The sequence below is a fragment of the Brugia malayi genome, assembly GCF_000002995.4.
Source record: "Brugia malayi strain FR3 genome assembly, contig: Bm_v4_Chr2_contig_001, whole genome shotgun sequence".
NCBI lineage: Eukaryota > Metazoa > Nematoda > Chromadorea > Rhabditida > Onchocercidae > Brugia > Brugia malayi.
The window spans coordinates 7,416,050-7,434,720 of NW_025062476.1; the positions used below are offsets into that span (position 1 = coordinate 7,416,050).

Consider the following 18,671-nt stretch of genomic DNA (forward strand, 5'->3'; position numbering starts at 1 on the left):
AATGGATCACTGCCAATTTTTTAGAAGTAGAAAACAAGTAAATAAATTTATACCTAATATGCAAAAAGTTTTTTCCTTTTTTAAATAAATTTAGATCTGCAAATTATTATTTAAAATTATAATATTTTAAATTAAAAGAAAGAGATAGGAAAAGAGAAGAAAAACAGAGAAAAAACATGCGAATAGAAAAATTGATAAAATAAAATTAAAATAAAATCAAAAATTCCAATTTAAAAATTGACATAGTGTTTGAAAAGAAATTCAAAGCCAAATATCATTCGTTCTTTTTCTTTCTCTCTCTCATATATATGACATCTGAATCCTTTTTTTCCTTTTTGTTATACTTTTTCTAAATTCCCTTCTAATTTTTTTTTTTTTTCTGGTACTATCAGTTGGTCGTAAGATCAAATGATGTATAAGACTTTATGAATTTCATTAACAGAATGACTCACCTAATTAACTAAGTGATAAGTTAGTGACAAATGCAATACAATGTCTTTCTTGAGAATTTTGAATATAACGACACATTATTGTAATCTAATGGTTGTGAAATACAGAAAAATGAAAAGATAATAACAATGACAGCATAAAGCAATCCTGTCACCTTCCTATTCCGTCTTAGTGACAAAAACCGGTTGACACTGAATAAGTAATGACTGGTATTGTGTCCCACTTTCTTTTCTCTGTCATTCGCTACTATCTTCAGCATTTTATATGAATTCAATTAAATTATTGATATTCATTTGATAACTTCGAAACTTAATGAATTATTTCGCATATATCTTTTACGATGGAACCTTGAACTAATTCACAACTAATTAATTGCAATTAGTTACAAACAACCATTATCAAATAATAACATTTATTAAAACATCAAATTCATTTGATTTTCAAGAAAATATAAGAAAAAAAGTATTTTAATGATAAAATATCTAAAAGTTACTTAATTTATGAGTAAAATGATTGCATGATAAGTGAATATAAACTAATAACTGTTATACTTCAATAAGTGTAAACTGCTGTGAAATGAAATGGATCGCATACTAAATGTAAAACTAAGTGAATATGCAAAACCATAATTTTTCATTAATGTTTATTGATAGAAATTACTAATAAGCAAAGTAAATAAATGTGAAAGAGAAACGGAAGAGTTTCCAAGAAAGATATATAGATAATAAGTTGACAAAAATGATGAAATAATATGTCCAGTAATAAACAAATGATAATTGTTTCACTTTAACAGTTGTAAACTAATATGAAATGAGTATACTATTTAATATACAATTATTAAATATACAAATTCATTATTTCATACTCAGTTCTTCATTTCATTTCAATGACAATTTAACCATCTATACATTTGCTAACAAAATGAAATTTGATTCCTTTTTTCAATTAAAAAATTTAATTAGAATTAAATTGTACATAACAATATATTCTAGAAATCTTAAAATAATAATTCTTATTGATTAAAACACAAACATTTTTGCAACAGCAATAATTCATTATGTTGGAAGAAATGACGTTTTACTCACATTTGTTATAATTCAATTAATATATCATCAAAAACTAACCAATGCTAGAACCATTCCCGCTTTTACTTCCCAGACTCCTTACCCACACCTTTTCCCTGCCCATTCCCTTACCTTTCCCTTCTCGCACTACCACCCATCGCTGTTCCACTGACACACTTCAACTCAATTTTATCAAATTACCACTGGCAGGGAGAACATTTAGAAGCATCTGTCATATTTTGCAGCTCTATTCATTTTTAATTTATAAAATTAATTTATTTGGATGTAATTATCTGTAATAATTAACTACTTAAAAGATAATTATTGATTTGTATAATTTGAAAAGAAAATGAGAAAATATAAAAATATTATAATGAATCCTTAGACTAATGCATTGATTACTAATAGCAATAGTCCAGATTACCAAAAGTTTTAAATTGACTATGATATTATCAGTTATATAAGCAATTATGAATTGCTCTCATTGTTGTAATGAATTTTTTAATGGATGAAATATGAAAATATTTGTACTAAGAGCTGACCATTTCTTCAATGATTATATAGCAATTTTTTTTTATTAATAAAAAAAACAAAAATAAATTGCTAAACTTTTTTTTTATAAGCTCACTTTTTATCCTTTATAAATTAAACTCGTCCTTCTCTCTCTCTCTCTATCCATCTCTCTCTTCCTTTTCTTTTTACACTCATTTTGCCATTTTATTTTGATAAGAAAGTTAAAATTGCTGTGCATAAAATGTCAAAAAGGAATGTGATGAGTTTTGATTACTGCTACTGATAACATTTAGTGAAAGTGAATAGTTTGTTGACATAAATGTGATAAAAAGTTGTCAGTATTAGTTTAACTTGTGATATTGTTTACTTAGGGTAATATCACTTTGCAATTATAAATGAATGAATGTATTATATAATAGCTAAGTAATTTTTATTTATAACTTTTAGTGAAATTTAAAACAAATTAGTTGATGATAAAAGAAAGAAAAGGAAAAAAATGAGCTAAATAAATATCATAGAAAAAAAATGATAACAACAAATTATTTATTGTCATAATTTCATAGTTAACAATGTTACTTATTTGTAAGTAACACTCCACTTACAAATATGTTTTATTATCGATAATTTTAGTAAATTAAATTGCATAAATAAACGAATATTTAGAAAAACAATGTAGCATTTGGGGATGCGTGCAAACTAAGTTTGAGATTCAGAATAAACTATATATGCAGTTAGAAGAGAAGATATTATCATCGAAATTCCAAAGCATATTGACACACTGATAAGTGATAAGTGGAGTGGACTCTGTGTTATCAAGTGCTATATAAATGATATAATAATAATTAGCGCAAATACTTCGATTATAGAACAATAATAATAAAGTAAATGTAGTACTGTAGTCTTTGAAATGATACGTAAATTTTACACGTCAACGTGGAATACACGTGAAGAAAAAGGCTGATCATTTCCTCCGCTATATATGATAAATATGTTTAATAATTCACATATTCAACAATTCTTCCTCATCTTTTTACATTTATTTTAATTTTTAATCTTTTTAAATACTCTAAATATACAGCAAAATTTTTAGCTATTTTCACTTTATTCCATTAATAAAAATTCAAATATTATCATTTCTGTTAATACTTATTTATTTGTGAACATTTCTTAATAAATATTATCAAATTGCTAGCATAACATATTCAACAGATATAGATATTATCAATTATCATAATTCTTGCTATCAGTTATTTTAACAAATAAATAGTTATTTTATCAAACAAAGAAGTATTGTAACTAAAATTACAAAAGTTGAAATTGACAATATCAATGAATTTATTTCATTTTAATCCTTTTCTCTCTTTTTTTTTTTTTTTTTTTTTTTTTGTTAATTCAGATTAATGCATTAAATTAATTGATGATGCATTTTTCAGTCTTTAGCCTACTCTTTCTAATTTCATTTAGTTATTTCAATCATTTTGATAAAAATTTTTTGTTTTTATTTTATTAATTGTTTGCTGTAAAATGTATTTACCGAAACAAACGTCGAATGATTTTAATGCTTATTAAGAATTTCAATAGTTTATCGTTTGTTTTTTTCAAATGTTTGAATCTTTAACAATTTCAAATGCATTTAATCTTTACTAAGAATTTAAAAGTTTTTCAAAAATCTCTATAAGACACAAAGCGTACAGAAGAAGTGATATATTATCATGTTTTCATCAAAACTATAATAGTAATACCAAGATAACAATTAATGGTTATATCGGGTAGAGCTAAATGATATAAATTTTACAACAATATTATCAATTCAGCATGGTGATAATGCTATCTAAATAAGCATGCCAAAATTATAAAAATAACCAAAACGATTTTAATAATAATTATTTTCGTTCACATTCTATTATAAAAAAATTTCCATTAATTTGTAAAATTAACAAAAAAGTGTATTTACCGAATAAATTGATTATCATTCTTTTTAAATTTTTCTTATTTTTTTATATTTTTGTTAGCATTTCTCTCTTATTCCTTTTATTGCATATAATTTCGCACTTTTTTTTTCTTTGTTTCTAATTGAATTTTTAAATTATTGCATTTAATTGTAAATGCTCAATCTAATAAACAAAAAAAGTAATATCATTTAAAAGTAAAAGAAAAGTTTTGCGTTTTAGCTCAAGACTTTAAATGTGTTACACAATAAATGTATATTAAATAAGAAAATATTAGTGTAATGGTGATTCGTCAACTAAACCGAAATGATTTTTTAATTCGGTTTGCAACTACTACATATGCAATTTATTTTCTATCAGAAAAAGGAAAAATTTTTGCTAATATTGCATTAAAATTATTTGTTAAGTGTTCTATCACTTCAATTTTTCTTTTCTTTTTTTGAGTATTAAATGAAATAAAAATAAATTTTTTGTCACTTTAAAACTATTACCCTAATTTATCTCTAATTATTTAAATATTGTGCTTAATTAATTCTTGCTAATTTTTTTTTTTTTGCTAACTAAATTGCTGCTAACTTTTTTATTTTCGAAATAATTCTTTGATGTATTCAGTCTTCGTTTTTTATTTCATAAAGTTTTATTTTCATAATTATTAAAAAATGTTTAATTGGTTTTTTGTAGTCACAATTATCCTTCGTTTTTTAATATGTGCAAAAAGTATTTCTCTTTAATGCTTAATTTCAATTTTTATTTATTTTTAACTTTAACAATGAAAGAATTTGATGAAATTCAAATAATATTAAAAGACAATAAGTTTATTTATTTGACATTTATCATGTATAAAATAATTTATAAATGCTTTTTTTACTAACTATTATTTTCATTACAGATATTCATTATTGTATAAATTTCTGATTCAGAATTTTCTTTCTTAGCACTAATTATTTAGCACATTACAGAAATGAAAAGTAATAATGGATAAATATTTTTGATAATTGTATGCTTTTTAGATGAAATTTTGTATTTGCTAAAATTATGCAAATTTAATTTGCAATTGTTTTGCTTTTCAATAAGTAATAGATTTTAATTCTTAGTATCAATTCAAATACTTATTTTTATCAATAATACAATGAATTAATTTTTATGAAATTTTTTTTTAAAAAAAAACAACAATATTTGATAACAAATAAAACAAATTATTTATTTAACTGTTATTATTATTATTGCATTTTTTCCTTTTGCATGCATTTTGCGCGTCATAAATATGTCACTCAGTTCATTTATTTATCATTTTTTGTTTATTAAAGCTTTAAAATGGGCGATCATAAAGCTGTAACTGCATGCAAACTGAATTTCAGGGTAATTTGCAGTAAAAAAAGACCAAAAACGAAAGAATTAAGCAAATGTTATAATCAGATTATTTAGAAAACGAAGAAGCAACGAAGTTATTCAAATAAAAACAAGGAAAATGATTTTTCAATTTTTAAGAATAAATAAAATAATTAAATTTTTTTTCAAACATAGGAACTCTGGCCAAATCACCGAAATAAAAAAAAGCCTGAAATATCAACAGATGATACGACAATTACGTTATCAGATAAAAAGTTATGTTCACGTTTAAATTAAAAAAATTCCTGTAAAAAATACAACTCGAATTTTAAGTACAAAATTATTGTTTTTTTATTTCTCGTCCTGTATCATATCAAAAAAAAAGGAAATGATTCAGATAAAAATTAGAAGTGAGATAGAAAATCTCATTATAATGTAATGAATGTATATTAGAAGCTAAAAGGAATTCTTTTAATTTTTCTGAAATAATTTAAGCCAATAATTTTCATCGTTTTTTCCAAAAATATTCAAACAATTTCAAAATATATATGTGATAAACTTTAATAAATAAATTATCAAATTGTTTAGATTAAAAAGAAAAAGCGTCAGCTTATCGGGTAGTGAACGATTAAAGCTAAGTTGTGAACGTTTGAAAGGTTTTTTTTCACAGTCTAAAAATTATTTCGACGAAGTGGAATTACGAAAGAAGGGATTAACAAATAATGAAATTAAGTACTTATTTTAATAAAAAAATAAAAATGATGCGATTGCGATTTTTTTTTAAATCTTTCTTTCTTAGTTGGCTTCGATATTTTTTCTTGCTCATTTTATTTTAAATTAAAAAATAAAATGATAGATTTATGAAGTAAAATTTTTTATATAGATGCATATATTTCTTATAAAGTAAAAAAAAAAGAAAAAAATGCAAAAGTTTTTCTTAAATTAATTTTTTTCTTTGTAATTTGATTTTTCTTTTTTTTTATATTAACTTCTTTTTACAACTAAAACAATGTTATAAAAATTCAAAGTACTACAAATTTTATTACTATAAACATTTTACGATTAAACTTTTAGACTTTAAAAATTTCAAATTTTAATTTTAATCAAAGAATTTTTCTTGCACTGTTTGTTTAATGTTATTGGCAAATTTCTTTTACAACTTTTTGAACACCAATAGCAAACGGAAAATGTCATCGATCGGTGGTCAAACGAAAAGATCAAAAGAAAGAATTCAACGTGGATCATATTATGGCGTAAATAATCTAGATCCGTCTGCTGAAAAGTATCAAAATTGCTTTTCTTCAATAAAGAAATTTCTTTCACTTTCCAGAACTGAAATTTAATTTAAACAGAAAATAAAAAAGTTAATTTGATTTTTTATCATTTGTTAGTCTAACTGTAAATGTTTTAAAAAACTTCAAAAAAAAAATTTAATTTCTTAAAAATTATAACCTATTTATAAAATTTTCTCATCTTATTTCAGCTACATCACCGATGCTGAAATCAATACCCGTGGTTATGTGGATCGAAATGGTCAAATTCACTATTCAATTCCCATTTTCCCGAAAGCAACGGAATCGAAGTATATCGCAAAAAAAACTGGACATGTTTTTATAAGCAGCGAAAAGTTTATTTTATTTATTATTATTATTATTATTGTCTTTGTTACTTATTATTATTTATTGCTACTATAAACTTTATTACTTTTGTTATACGTTATTGCTTTTTTTTAAATAATATTTCAAAAAGTTTTATTATACTTCAGCAGTGAACGATCCATTCATAGTTATACATCAAATAGTAAAAGCGAATTAGGCGATGAAAAAGGGAGTATTTTGGGAGTTATCACATGCTCAGTTGGTGATAGCACTGATAGAGGGAAATTAGATTATAAGGTGTGCGACAACGGCCGTATCTACGAGTTGAAATGCTCAAATGGTCCTTCAATGGTGCTTAGTTTTAGCAAAAAGGTCATTTTCATATTAGATATTTTAAAAAAAAATTACGATTTTTTTCATTTTTTTAATATTTTTCAAGTACACTTTTTAAAGTTTTTCTACTTAAAAATTAAATGCTAACAGTGACAAAAAAAAAAAAAAGAATTTCCGAAATTTTTTCAAACACAGAAAAATTTGGTTGATAGGTTTAAAAAATTAATGAATCGTCAAATATTTACTCTAATTGAGTGGTCAATAATCAAAATTTAATTTAATCAACTTGTCATTTATTATAAGAATTGGAAAGTTTTATGAAAAGAAAAAAAAGAAAAAAAGGAAAAAATGATTTTGCAATTAATAAATTACTTGATATACTAGTTTTAGAATGCGGCATTGGTGACAAATTGGTATAAAAATGACAACTTATCACTTTCCTAAATGCACCAATTTTGTTATCACTGCGATATTCTCGATGAAGTTATTCATCGTTATCTAAAATTCCCTTGTACGAAATAAATTTTTTTTTTTTTGTCAAAAATAATGCGATTGAATTTCACAAATTTAATTAAAACATATTAGAAATAAAAAAACGTAATATGCTAATGCTGCAAACAAAGTTATCAGAGTTATCTTTATCTCCTTAACATACCTGTATAGCAAAGTTAAGCACTTGGTGACCTTTAACATGCATTGTATACATTGCATTGTAAGGACTGAAAAAAGGTAAAAGGTTTTTTATATATATATATCTCAATTTTCTTTTTTTATACACTATCTATTGCACAAGTGCATAGGTTTCGTAGAAGAAACGTGTAATAATTTATCATAGTGATAAGCAAGGCCTGATAACCTTTCAGATGCTTACAAGTCAAGGATTTAAGCCTGATAACCTTTCAGATGCTTACAAGTCAAGGATTTAAGCCTGATAACCTTTCAGATGCTTACAAGTCAAGGATTTAAGCCTGATAACCTTTCAGATGCTTACAAGTCAAGGATTTAAGCCTGATAACCTTTCAGATGCTTACAAGTCAAGGATTTAAGCCTGATAACCTTTCAGATGCTTACAAGTCAAGGATTTAAGCCTGATAACCTTTCAGATGCTTACAAGTCAAGGATTTAGGCCTGGTAATTTTTTAGACGCTATATAACGAATAATTTCAGAAAAAAAAAATTTTCACAAAGAAAGAGCATTGCTATTTACTAATTAATAATTTGATAAAAAAAAAAGAGAAATAAAAAATGTCAATAATTTATTCAGTTAACAATTTAAATATATACAGTACCGTAATTATTATATTAAAGTAAAATTGCGTTTCAAAAAAAGCGAAAATTTTTGAAATGTGAAACAAATGGACGAAATATGATGCGGTGATGAAATTACATCAAGCGTAATTGATACAGCAGTAGAAATGAGTGTAAAAATGTCAAATGATAGTCAGAAGAAACATGATAAAAACTTTTTTCATATTCTCGAAATATATAATCGGGAAAAAAACGGATTACTAATAGGAAAATTCAAGTGTATATTAATTAGTCGAAATCATTCAGTAAAAGTAATATCGTTAAGATATTATTACATTAAAAAAGGTATTAACAGATACTAATTAATTGTGATTTATTTTTTTTGTATTAATCATAATTTAAAACAAATATGTATAAATTATAAACTGATGCTGTTAAGAAATGCATTTTAATTTTAAGTGAGTAAAATAAAAACAAATGTTTATTTAAGTGAGAATTTTTAATTTATATTTAGAATATATAAATAAAATGAAATTAAATTTTTTCCTTTTTTTTAAAATAAAGAAATCTGAAGCGATTATATTATATGTTTTAATATTAAAAAATTTTTCCACTTACTAAAATTTTGCCATAATTATGAAGTCAAATATGATTATTGCTATAAGAAAAAAGATTTATAGAATATTTTAAGTGTTAATGAAAAGTAATTTAACAAATGTTTATAAATGATTCAAAATTTAAAAATCAGTAAAAAGCTTTTTATTTTTGCGATGTAATTGTGTGGTAAAAAATATATAATGCATGCATAATTGAATTTATGAAAATGATTGATTGATAAATAAATTAAAATTTGATTTTTTTGTTTTTAATTTCACATAATTGATCCATTTATCATTTTTGTTCTGATATTTCTGATTACTTAATTTTACAATAACTTATTTAGCTTATGCATAACTTAACCCTAGAAATTTCTGTTCCGGTATTTGCGAATGTTTCATTTTACATAAGCTAATATTTATTCCGGCATTCTCAAAATTCCATTTACATAACTGATTCATACATATTTTTGCTATTTACAAATTTTAAATATTTTTGTGGAATTCATTTATCAGCGCCAAATCTTTAAAGCATTTCCAATTCTATTCCAAACTGATATTTAATACTGATTCTTTTTCATTGGTCTATTAGTTTCGTTTCAATAACGTCCAAATCTTTTTTTTCTTTCAAATTAAATTCTTTGCAGAGTGACGAATTTAAAAAAAAAAAAGAAACTTTTCTGAAGTTTATTTCTCATCAAATTTCTTAATTAAAGTCAGCTCAAAAAAAAAGAAAAGGTCAAACCATTACACCATTGAATATTTGAAATATTCGTATATAATTTAATATGCCAGAAAAAAGAAAAACTGATGACTATAAAATGATTCAATTAATAATTTATAAATTATTCATTGATACTTGTAAATCTGGTTAGCGGCTGATTAAGCATTGGTTAGATCAGTTTCAAATTATGTTTAAACCAACAACTATTAGCCAGTTGATTAATTACAGTTAAATCTGAAAATCAGCAATTATCTCTCTCTCTCTAAATTGACTTTTAAATCAAACAATTAATAATCAGTAAAATACTACCTTAGCACAGTAGTTATCAATTAATTATATGGATTTCAGTCATAAGCATAAATTAATGAATTTGTTGCTAGTTGAGCTGATTTCAATCAAAACTAAGCTAACAATTACTAGCAGTCATTTTAATCAAACTTAAAACAACATTTAGCAAATATTTTGATCAACTTCAGCCAATTGAAAATTAATAATTGGCAATTTATAAATAACACTAGCAGGTTTGGTTAATTCTAGCCAGGTCTAAATCAATAATTAGTAGCAACTAGTCAGATTAATTTTAGTCAAATCTAGCCAAATAGTTAATATTTGATTATGTCAATTTCAGTTAAGTCTAAATTAGCAATTTGGTAGCTAATTAAATTTCACTTTCAATTAACTTCAAACAAACATAAACTGGTAGATAAGATTAATTTCAGATAATGTAAATTAATAATTACTAGCTAGCACAATCAATTTTAGTCAAATCGAAATTAATGATACAATTAGCAATTAATTCGATTAATTTCAATTAAATCTAAAATCAAAAATTGATAGCAAATAAAACAAACGATAATAAAAAAATTATCCACAAAAAAGTTTTTCTTTTATTTTTCTAAAAGTCAATTTTAATCAAACTTAAACTAAAAATTGATTTAGCAGATTGATTAATTGCGCTTAATTAGTAGTTATAAATGAACAATGAACAGTTAGCTAAATTAATTTTATCCAAGTTTCATGTAGCTAATCACAATAATTCAAATGAAAATGTAATTACTTACCGATGATAAAATTTCTTTCAACTTCCTTTTTTTTATAGCATTGTAATGTTATTTGTTGTAATTTTGTATTCATCAATAATCATTTCCAATATACAGGAATTGATTAATTAAAAAGTTTCCGTACATATTTATATATAGCTGACTTCAAATTATTATGAATCAACAAGGTCCATCACGAATGAAACGAACGGTAATAAGAAAATATTACGAAAAAATTCACATTTTTTGTTTTTTTATTTATCGAAAAAATAATTCATTTATTCACTATAGATTGTTTAAAATAATAACAATTACTTCATTCATTTGCTCATTATATGATTTTTCAAAATAATAAATTCATTCATTCACTGTATAATTTTTTTAAATAATATTAATGTAATATTTATATGGTTGCTACTAAAATTATTGCATATAATTTTTTTTTTTTTTAATCAGTAAAAGGCGAAAATTTTCTCTTTTTTCTTTTTTTATTAGCAGAATTATATAAATGTGTGCGCGAATAAAAATTAATAAAAGTTTTTAACAAAATAGCAAAACATGAAGGCTAAACAACCACTTGTAATTACTGTACCGCGTGGCTTATTACGACGTTCATTGCAAGAAGTTATTCCAAGCAAAAATCTACGTATTGGTTTTGTTATCAGTGGAAGTGAAATTAAATTTGTACATTTCATATATTTTTATTTATTGTATATCTAAATTCATAATATTTTACATAGTTTTATAATAAATAATGAATAAATGAAACATTTCAAATATATTACAATGATTAGTAAAAGAAATTCTATTCAGCAGTTGGAATGAATTTTTAGTTCAAATGATATTAGTTTGAAGAAAAACTTTTATTTTTAAGAAAACAGTTTAAGGATTCAATGCTTATTCATTAATAATTAGTAATAATAATAATAGAGTAAAATAACTAACAATGCTTCTAAGCTTGATAATTCAGTGTTATCATTATTGATAAAGAAACCATAAGTGATATTATTACCGAAGCAGTGATGACGATTAGTGTAATATATAATATCCAAGAAATGATAAGCTATCCGACTATTATTGAAAAAAAAAAACATTCATTTTTCTTTTCTCTCTCTCTTTTCCTTTTCCTCTCTTTACATGACATATTTATATGAATAATTAATTTATAATTTATAGCTTTCACCAACTGAAAAGTGGGATTTTGATTTGTCATCTATACAACATCTTCCGCATTCCCATTATGCAGGTTTTCGTAATTTGCGCTCTCCAAGTCCGCCCATTCGGCATTGTTACGAATTTCCAACAGTAATTTTTTCTTTTTTTTTTTTAAAAAAAAATCTTTTAGTTGAAAGTTGAAATAAAATAGAAAATCTTCAATTTACTTGAATGTTTTTTCCTTTTCTCTCTCTCTAACTATCTTTTTTTTTCTCATTTTTCAACATCCATAAAACTATGGTTGATTAATTACATGAATATAAGTATTATAAATAGATCAGTTGCTAATTATCGTTTATATTCATAAATAAATCAGTTGTTAATTATCGTTTATATGATTTCATTTTGGTCATTTAAAATTTGTAAATTCAAAATTTTTATTTGTATAATTTAACATGTGAATAAATAATTCTATTACAACTATTTTAAAAACAAAAAACATTTTAAAAACTGTATGAAAAGTATGAAACCATAAATAACTGTCTGCAGCTCTGAATCATTGCGCAGTTCTCAATCACTGATCATTTACTGTTATCATATCAGCAACATCAATAATCTTCATATCATACCCAAAGCACTTACTATACTGATTATATGGTCAGTGTTATCATTCTTACACAAATACGGCTTATCACTAGACCACACTCATACTATTAGGATATTAATTGTGCTAGGCCAATTCTGTTATCACAATGAAGAATTATCAACTATGCCATGAATTGAACTAATATATTGTCTACTGGCAATAGATATGTCTCCAAAAAGTGACCTCTTCATCTAGGATATATCGATTGTTCCTAATGATCAACTCTAACTTCAAATCATGAAGCATGTGATAATAATGCCACGTAAGAATCTAATAATGCTACGTAAGAATCTAATAATGCTAAGTAAGAATCTAATAATGCTAAGTAAGAATCTAATAATGCTACGTAAGAATCTAATAATGCTACGTAAGAATCTAATAATGCTACGTAAGAATTTAGTAATGCCACGTAAGATATAACTCATTAACAAACATACTCCTCTTACATTGTCCATTAAAATTTCATTTATATCTTTTGCAAGCAGAGTTTACTTATTTGCGTTTGATTTTTTTCTTAGCTATCAATAGTCATCATTTACCTATACCACTGTCATAATTTACAACATTCTACACATAGATTTCTGTTTTGTTTAACTTTAATTGAAAAATCAATATGTCATTATAAATGATTAATAACTGCAGCACGGTGAATATAATGCATCGCAACTACCGACGTGTCCACCGGAACATGGCCGTCCTTTGCCTGCACCACTGTCGCCGAGATATCGAATAAATCCGTTCCGTGGTTCACCACCTAATCGTATTTATGTTCCAGTTGATAGGCAATTACCACAGGATCGAAAATTTGTATCTAAATTAGCAAAACGTCGTGGCGTTATCATTAATCCGTTAAGCGGTAAACTGACAATTGTCAAACGACGAACTCATTCATAATAAAATTTGAAATGATTACATAGAAATTCTAAATGCAATTTTTTCTATTAATCAATAAAAATTGAACTAGTGAATAAATCTGATAAGATTGAATTTATCATTTTCATTTTTTATTCATTTATTTTTTGAATTTCTAATTTTAATAATTTCATTTGGCAAAAAAAAGAACGAATAAAAAAAGGGATTGAAATTATTATTTTTTCTCGCTTTTTCATCCTTTCACTTTTGTTTCCTTATTGTTTTTTTTTTATTTGTTTTTTAGTTAAAAATTATTTCTTCATCAAATCAATAAAATCTTTAATATGTAAAATTGTTGAATCTTATTTTTATCAATTTATTATCAGCAGTTTATAATTTACATGAAAGTATGAAAGAAAAAAATGCATTCTTTATAAGTTACATTAAATTATATTTTATATTTAAATATTTTATCTACCATATGTTTCCTTTTCCTTCTCTCCATCTCTCCCTCTCTCTCCTTTGCTTTCTTTGTCAGCATTTCTTTTTATTTACTTTTTTTATCACAATATCATCACCTTATCATTGCTGCAACAGTAATTGATCATATTTTCCCATCACATTGATTTAATATTCAAATGATTTTAATGTTATTTTCAATTCTTTTTTCCTGAATATTCTGTCTATATTTTAAATTTAAAAAATTTAATAAACTTTAAAAATTAAAAAAAAAACGACTAAACTAAACTGATAAATTCGGAAATTATTTCTAAAGTCTGTGAATTTTATTCTCAAAAATAGCTATTAAATTTCAAAATTTTGTAAATTTCAATAAATCGTTCATATTTTCAAAAGCTAATAAATTCAATAAAATGCTTAAATGATAATTAATTATGTAACATTAATTAATCCAAAATACGTGAAAATAAAAACTATTAACTGCTAAAAAATCAAAATAATGCATAATCAATAAAAAAAAGTACTTTTATGCAAATAAATGCAAAGTAATTTTAATAAAAAATTAGCATAAACTTTTGGAAATTCTTTACTTCTCTTACAAATTTTACGTAATCAACACACGTACTGTTGACGTATATTTGTCGCTCAATCAAAGGTATATAATTTTGAAAAAAATTTTTTGTTTAAAACAATTAATTGAAAATTTAGAAGAAATACATATTATTAAATGATGTAAATGAATTTTTATTTCTACTATATTTTCAAATGCTTATATAAGTATATTTCTAATAATCATATTAAAACAATAAAATTTATAGCTTTATTTACATTCAATTTTTTTCTTTTTTTCTGCAAATATCATTTGATTCAGAAAAAAAAATATAAAAATGATACATTGTTTTTTTAATATGTCATTTTAATGTTTCTTTTTTTTTCGAGAAATGAACTGATAAATAACACAAAAAGTTTCTATGCAAAATAAAATAATAAATAACAAAAACAGAAAAAAAATTTTTAATGAAAATTTTTTGTCGTTTGGTCTTTTTTTACAATTTTTCAATTTTTTTGTTTATGAAAAGAAAATTTTTCTTTAAAATTATAAAAAATTGATTTTTCAATTAGAAATTGTAATATAGGAAATATTCAAAAAAACGTATTTTATTGTTGTAACATTTCTTTAAAAATATTAAAAAAAATCGTGAATAAAAGGAGAAAAAGTTTTAAATCAAAAATCTTTGTTTAGCATTTAAAAATTTTTTAATTGTTTTGTGTTTATATGAAAACATTTCTTAAATCGTTTTTTATTTTTCTTTTTGCTTTATGAAAGCTTTTAATGATAACTATCCAAATTTTAATTTTAAATTTTAAAATAATTTTTATTTCTCTCATCTTATTGAATACTTCGATTGTCATTTCTAATTATTTCTAATGAGAATAAACTGGATAACTAGAAATAGCAAACATTAATTCATTGCTTTTATCATTTCCAATAACGAAAAAGAAAAAAAAATTCTTTTTCGTTTTATTTTATTTAAAAAATTGAAAACTGAAAAGTTTATATTATCGTTATCTTTTTTTTTTTTTTGAAGTATTAATTGTTTCAATCTCACTAAAGCAACAATATTGTTTTATAAGCTTAATACTGGTTTAATAATTTTTATAGATATTACTTATTGATTGTAAAAAACGTTTGTGATTTATTTGCATATGCAAATAAATCAATACTCTTTCATATAAACAAAAAGTGAGAGGATAAAATCTTTCTAACAAATCATTAATATTGTCGTATTTTAGCAAAAATATTATATAAACACATAAGCTTTTCCACTTCTTATTAGGGCGAAATTTTTTTCATAATTTGAGAAGTTTAAAATTAAATAATTAAATTTAAAATTTTATGAAATAAACCAGTTCCAAATAAAAACGAAAATTTCTCTTTCCTTTTTTCCTCTTTATTTTTTTCTTTTTCTATTCTATACTTTCGAATTTCGATCAGCAGATGATAAGATCTCTTCCAAAATCATCGCAAGTAGTTTATTCTAAATCTCAACCGAAGCGCAATTTGCATATCGCTACTTGCTACCATGCATCTTTATTAGAACAAATATTTGCTAAAGTTTTAGTGCGACATTTGCTCATATCTTGCATTTTGCATTAAATTAAATAGACCAAAGTATATATAAGAGATATCAGCAATTATTTAAATTATTTTATATTCTTTGCAAAATAAAATTCCAATAAGCTATTGAAAAATGAAGGCTTTAAGACGATCGAAGCTATTATTAATGGTTTACTGAAATGGAACAGACTACTGAAAACAAAATTCTTTTTTCAATGAATAAATTATTTTAAATTAGTGCATTAGGTTTACTTATTACAGTTACTAAATTAAATTAGTTTTTTATTATTCATTTTAATTGTAACTAATTTTTACTCTCTAAATATTATTTAATTTAATGAATATAAATTTGAATTATTTAAATATAAAATTCTCAATAGTTGACGTAGTAACTATCGTTTGTTATTCGAATAATTATTAATTCCTGTTCATTTATTTTGCAATAAATTGAATATTTATCTTATTGGAGTTTTTTTCTTTTTTTTTTTTTTAAATGAATTCTTGTTTTAATTTATATCAAATGATTGCAACACATTTGAAATTAATATTTGCAAAAGACTTAAGATATAAAAACAAAAATTGATTATTAACTGAACACTTTAAATGTTATTATTTATGAAATTTATTCATTTGAAAGTAAAAATTTTCAAATGTATAGTTATACAAATAATTTTATTTATTAGAGAAAGATTAATATGTTTAACCAATATCATTAACAATTGACATGTTATCTTTCAATTAAATTCATTTTCATTTGCACAAATTTTTGTCCCGATTACTTGCATTGGTGTATTTGAGTAATTAAGCTAATTGCAATTAGTTTCATCAACTTTTTTTTAAATTTATTTGTGATACCCCGTGATAGTTATCATCATAAAGCACGAGATCTTAAGGAGGTGAAAATAATCCATCTTGAAAACTTTACCTGCCTAACTTAACTTTATCTTAAGCATCATAACCTCTATTGCTGATCCTTATCTGCTCGAAGGCAGTAATATCGATCACGTGATCAGTAAGCTGAAATAGCTCTGATGAAACCGTTTAAGGAGCTGCAGGTGACGACGGTAGATTGTCTAAGACCCGTGCGCCAGAGTAGACGTAGTGGTCAAGTGCGGTTTTCTTCAGATGCTTGTTGTTCCATACTTTTTTAAAGAGCTTCTGGAATGTTCTGGTATACCTTTTCTAACGTTGTCAATCCCTTAGCATCCAAGGACGTTTGTAAAAGTCATTGATTGTCTGAATAGAATCCGAGAGTGAATTGACGTACCTGAGAGTAATTTATAGAGACACCCTAATGTTGCCAGGTTTGCCACAAACCGTTTTGCTGAGGTGACTGATGCTTTGGTGAGATTAACAAATGTCACATAGAATTCTTTGACTGTTCCGTTTACTACACTTGTGGTTGTCTGAGAACAAAAATCAAAATACCGCAAGAGCGGTTCGAAAAGCCCATCGCAAAAACTTTATCAACTGCAAGGTACAAAGTGACACCTCGATGACTGTGCTTCCTTGTGCAAGGCGGTGATGACCGCATCTAGGAGGTCGGTAGCTTTGTTTCAGCACTTCACAATAAGCGCCTGGAATTAGCATGGAGTGCTAGACCTTCCAGATCCAGGATGGAATTCCATCAATCCCACATGTTCAGATACCAAATTTCAATTGCTGTGCGGTTCTGAGCGACTCCTCTAGGCTATCAGTGATAAGGGAGCGCTGTGGACATAATATACTGCTTTCAGAGTCACCCGGAGTCATCTGCGGTTGCCGGTATCTGCGAATGATTGCATCTTTTATGGTAGATCGGTCCATCTGTTTTCCCTCTTTAATTTTGTATCAAAATGATTGTGTCATATTTGAAACCTACATTTGCGGTTCAGAACTTAAAATAAGCTTTTATTAATTCAATTACATAACATTATTATCATTGTCAATTTTTACTCATTAAGCATTTGAAATTAACAGATGAAAAGTTGGTATTCATAAGTTTCATTAACTATAGAACTATAAATTTTGAAAAAAAAAATTTGCGGTCCTATAAACTATTTGTTTGTTAAGACTAAATGTTATATGCTTAATGATCAATAGAAATATTATGAGTTTAGTAATTTGCACAATTCAAGAATCGTTCCAATTAATCATTAAATATTTCTTATCATATTGTTAATTGTTTGCATAATCATTTACTGAGGCAATAAACAAATAAGAAATGCTTACATCAACAATAATAATGGTACTAGCATTTGTGATAATTATTAAGTAAAAACAGCGCTAGCAATTATTTATCCAAAGAATATGCAAAATTTACACTTTCTTTCACAAATAATGTTAACTTAAGCTGATAAACTTGTGAGATATCACCCTTATTGGACTGTTATTTAGTTCTCATTAAAATTATTCCAATGTTTGCATATATTTAGAATGAAATACATAAGTGTTTAATTAGTAATTAAACACCTTCAAAGTTACACCTTATATCTTCAAAGTCACAATGTAAACTATGTTACGAAAGGTGGTTAAATTTTGATTTAAATGAATGAAAAATGAAAAAATTGAGTGCTTAAATTTGTGCATGCATAAATAGCACAAATACTATTTTTAT

At 24.4% G+C, this 18,671-nt stretch overlaps 3 protein-coding genes across 3 annotated transcripts; 2 read left to right on the plus strand and 1 right to left on the minus strand.

Annotated features, from left to right (window-relative positions):
- Window positions 1–5,290: 5,290 nt before the first annotated feature.
- Bm7884 (Uncharacterized protein) lies at window positions 5,291–7,680 on the plus strand (the record flags this gene model as incomplete). The annotated part of the gene is made up of 7 exons (XM_043078788.1): window positions 5,291–5,335; window positions 5,501–5,580; window positions 5,894–6,037; window positions 6,483–6,587; window positions 6,789–6,932; window positions 7,071–7,275; window positions 7,627–7,680. 7 exons carry the CDS (start codon window positions 5,291–5,293, stop codon window positions 7,678–7,680), a joined length of 777 nt encoding a protein of 258 aa, XP_042934722.1.
- A 3,339-nt stretch (window positions 7,681–11,019) lies between these two features.
- Bm8609 (Uncharacterized protein) lies at window positions 11,020–13,539 on the plus strand (the record flags this gene model as incomplete). Its single annotated transcript, XM_001896439.2, has 4 exons — window positions 11,020–11,055; window positions 11,397–11,528; window positions 12,021–12,149; window positions 13,288–13,539. 4 exons carry the CDS (start codon window positions 11,020–11,022, stop codon window positions 13,537–13,539), a joined length of 549 nt encoding a protein of 182 aa, XP_001896474.1.
- Window positions 13,540–17,116: 3,577 nt separating this feature from the next.
- Bm8608 (Uncharacterized protein) lies at window positions 17,117–17,881 on the minus strand (the record flags this gene model as incomplete). The annotated part of the gene is made up of 3 exons (XM_043078789.1): window positions 17,117–17,233; window positions 17,504–17,652; window positions 17,725–17,881. The coding sequence occupies 3 exons, from the start codon at window positions 17,879–17,881 to the stop codon at window positions 17,117–17,119; spliced, it is 423 nt and encodes a 140-aa protein (XP_042934723.1).
- Window positions 17,882–18,671: the final 790 nt, after the last annotated feature.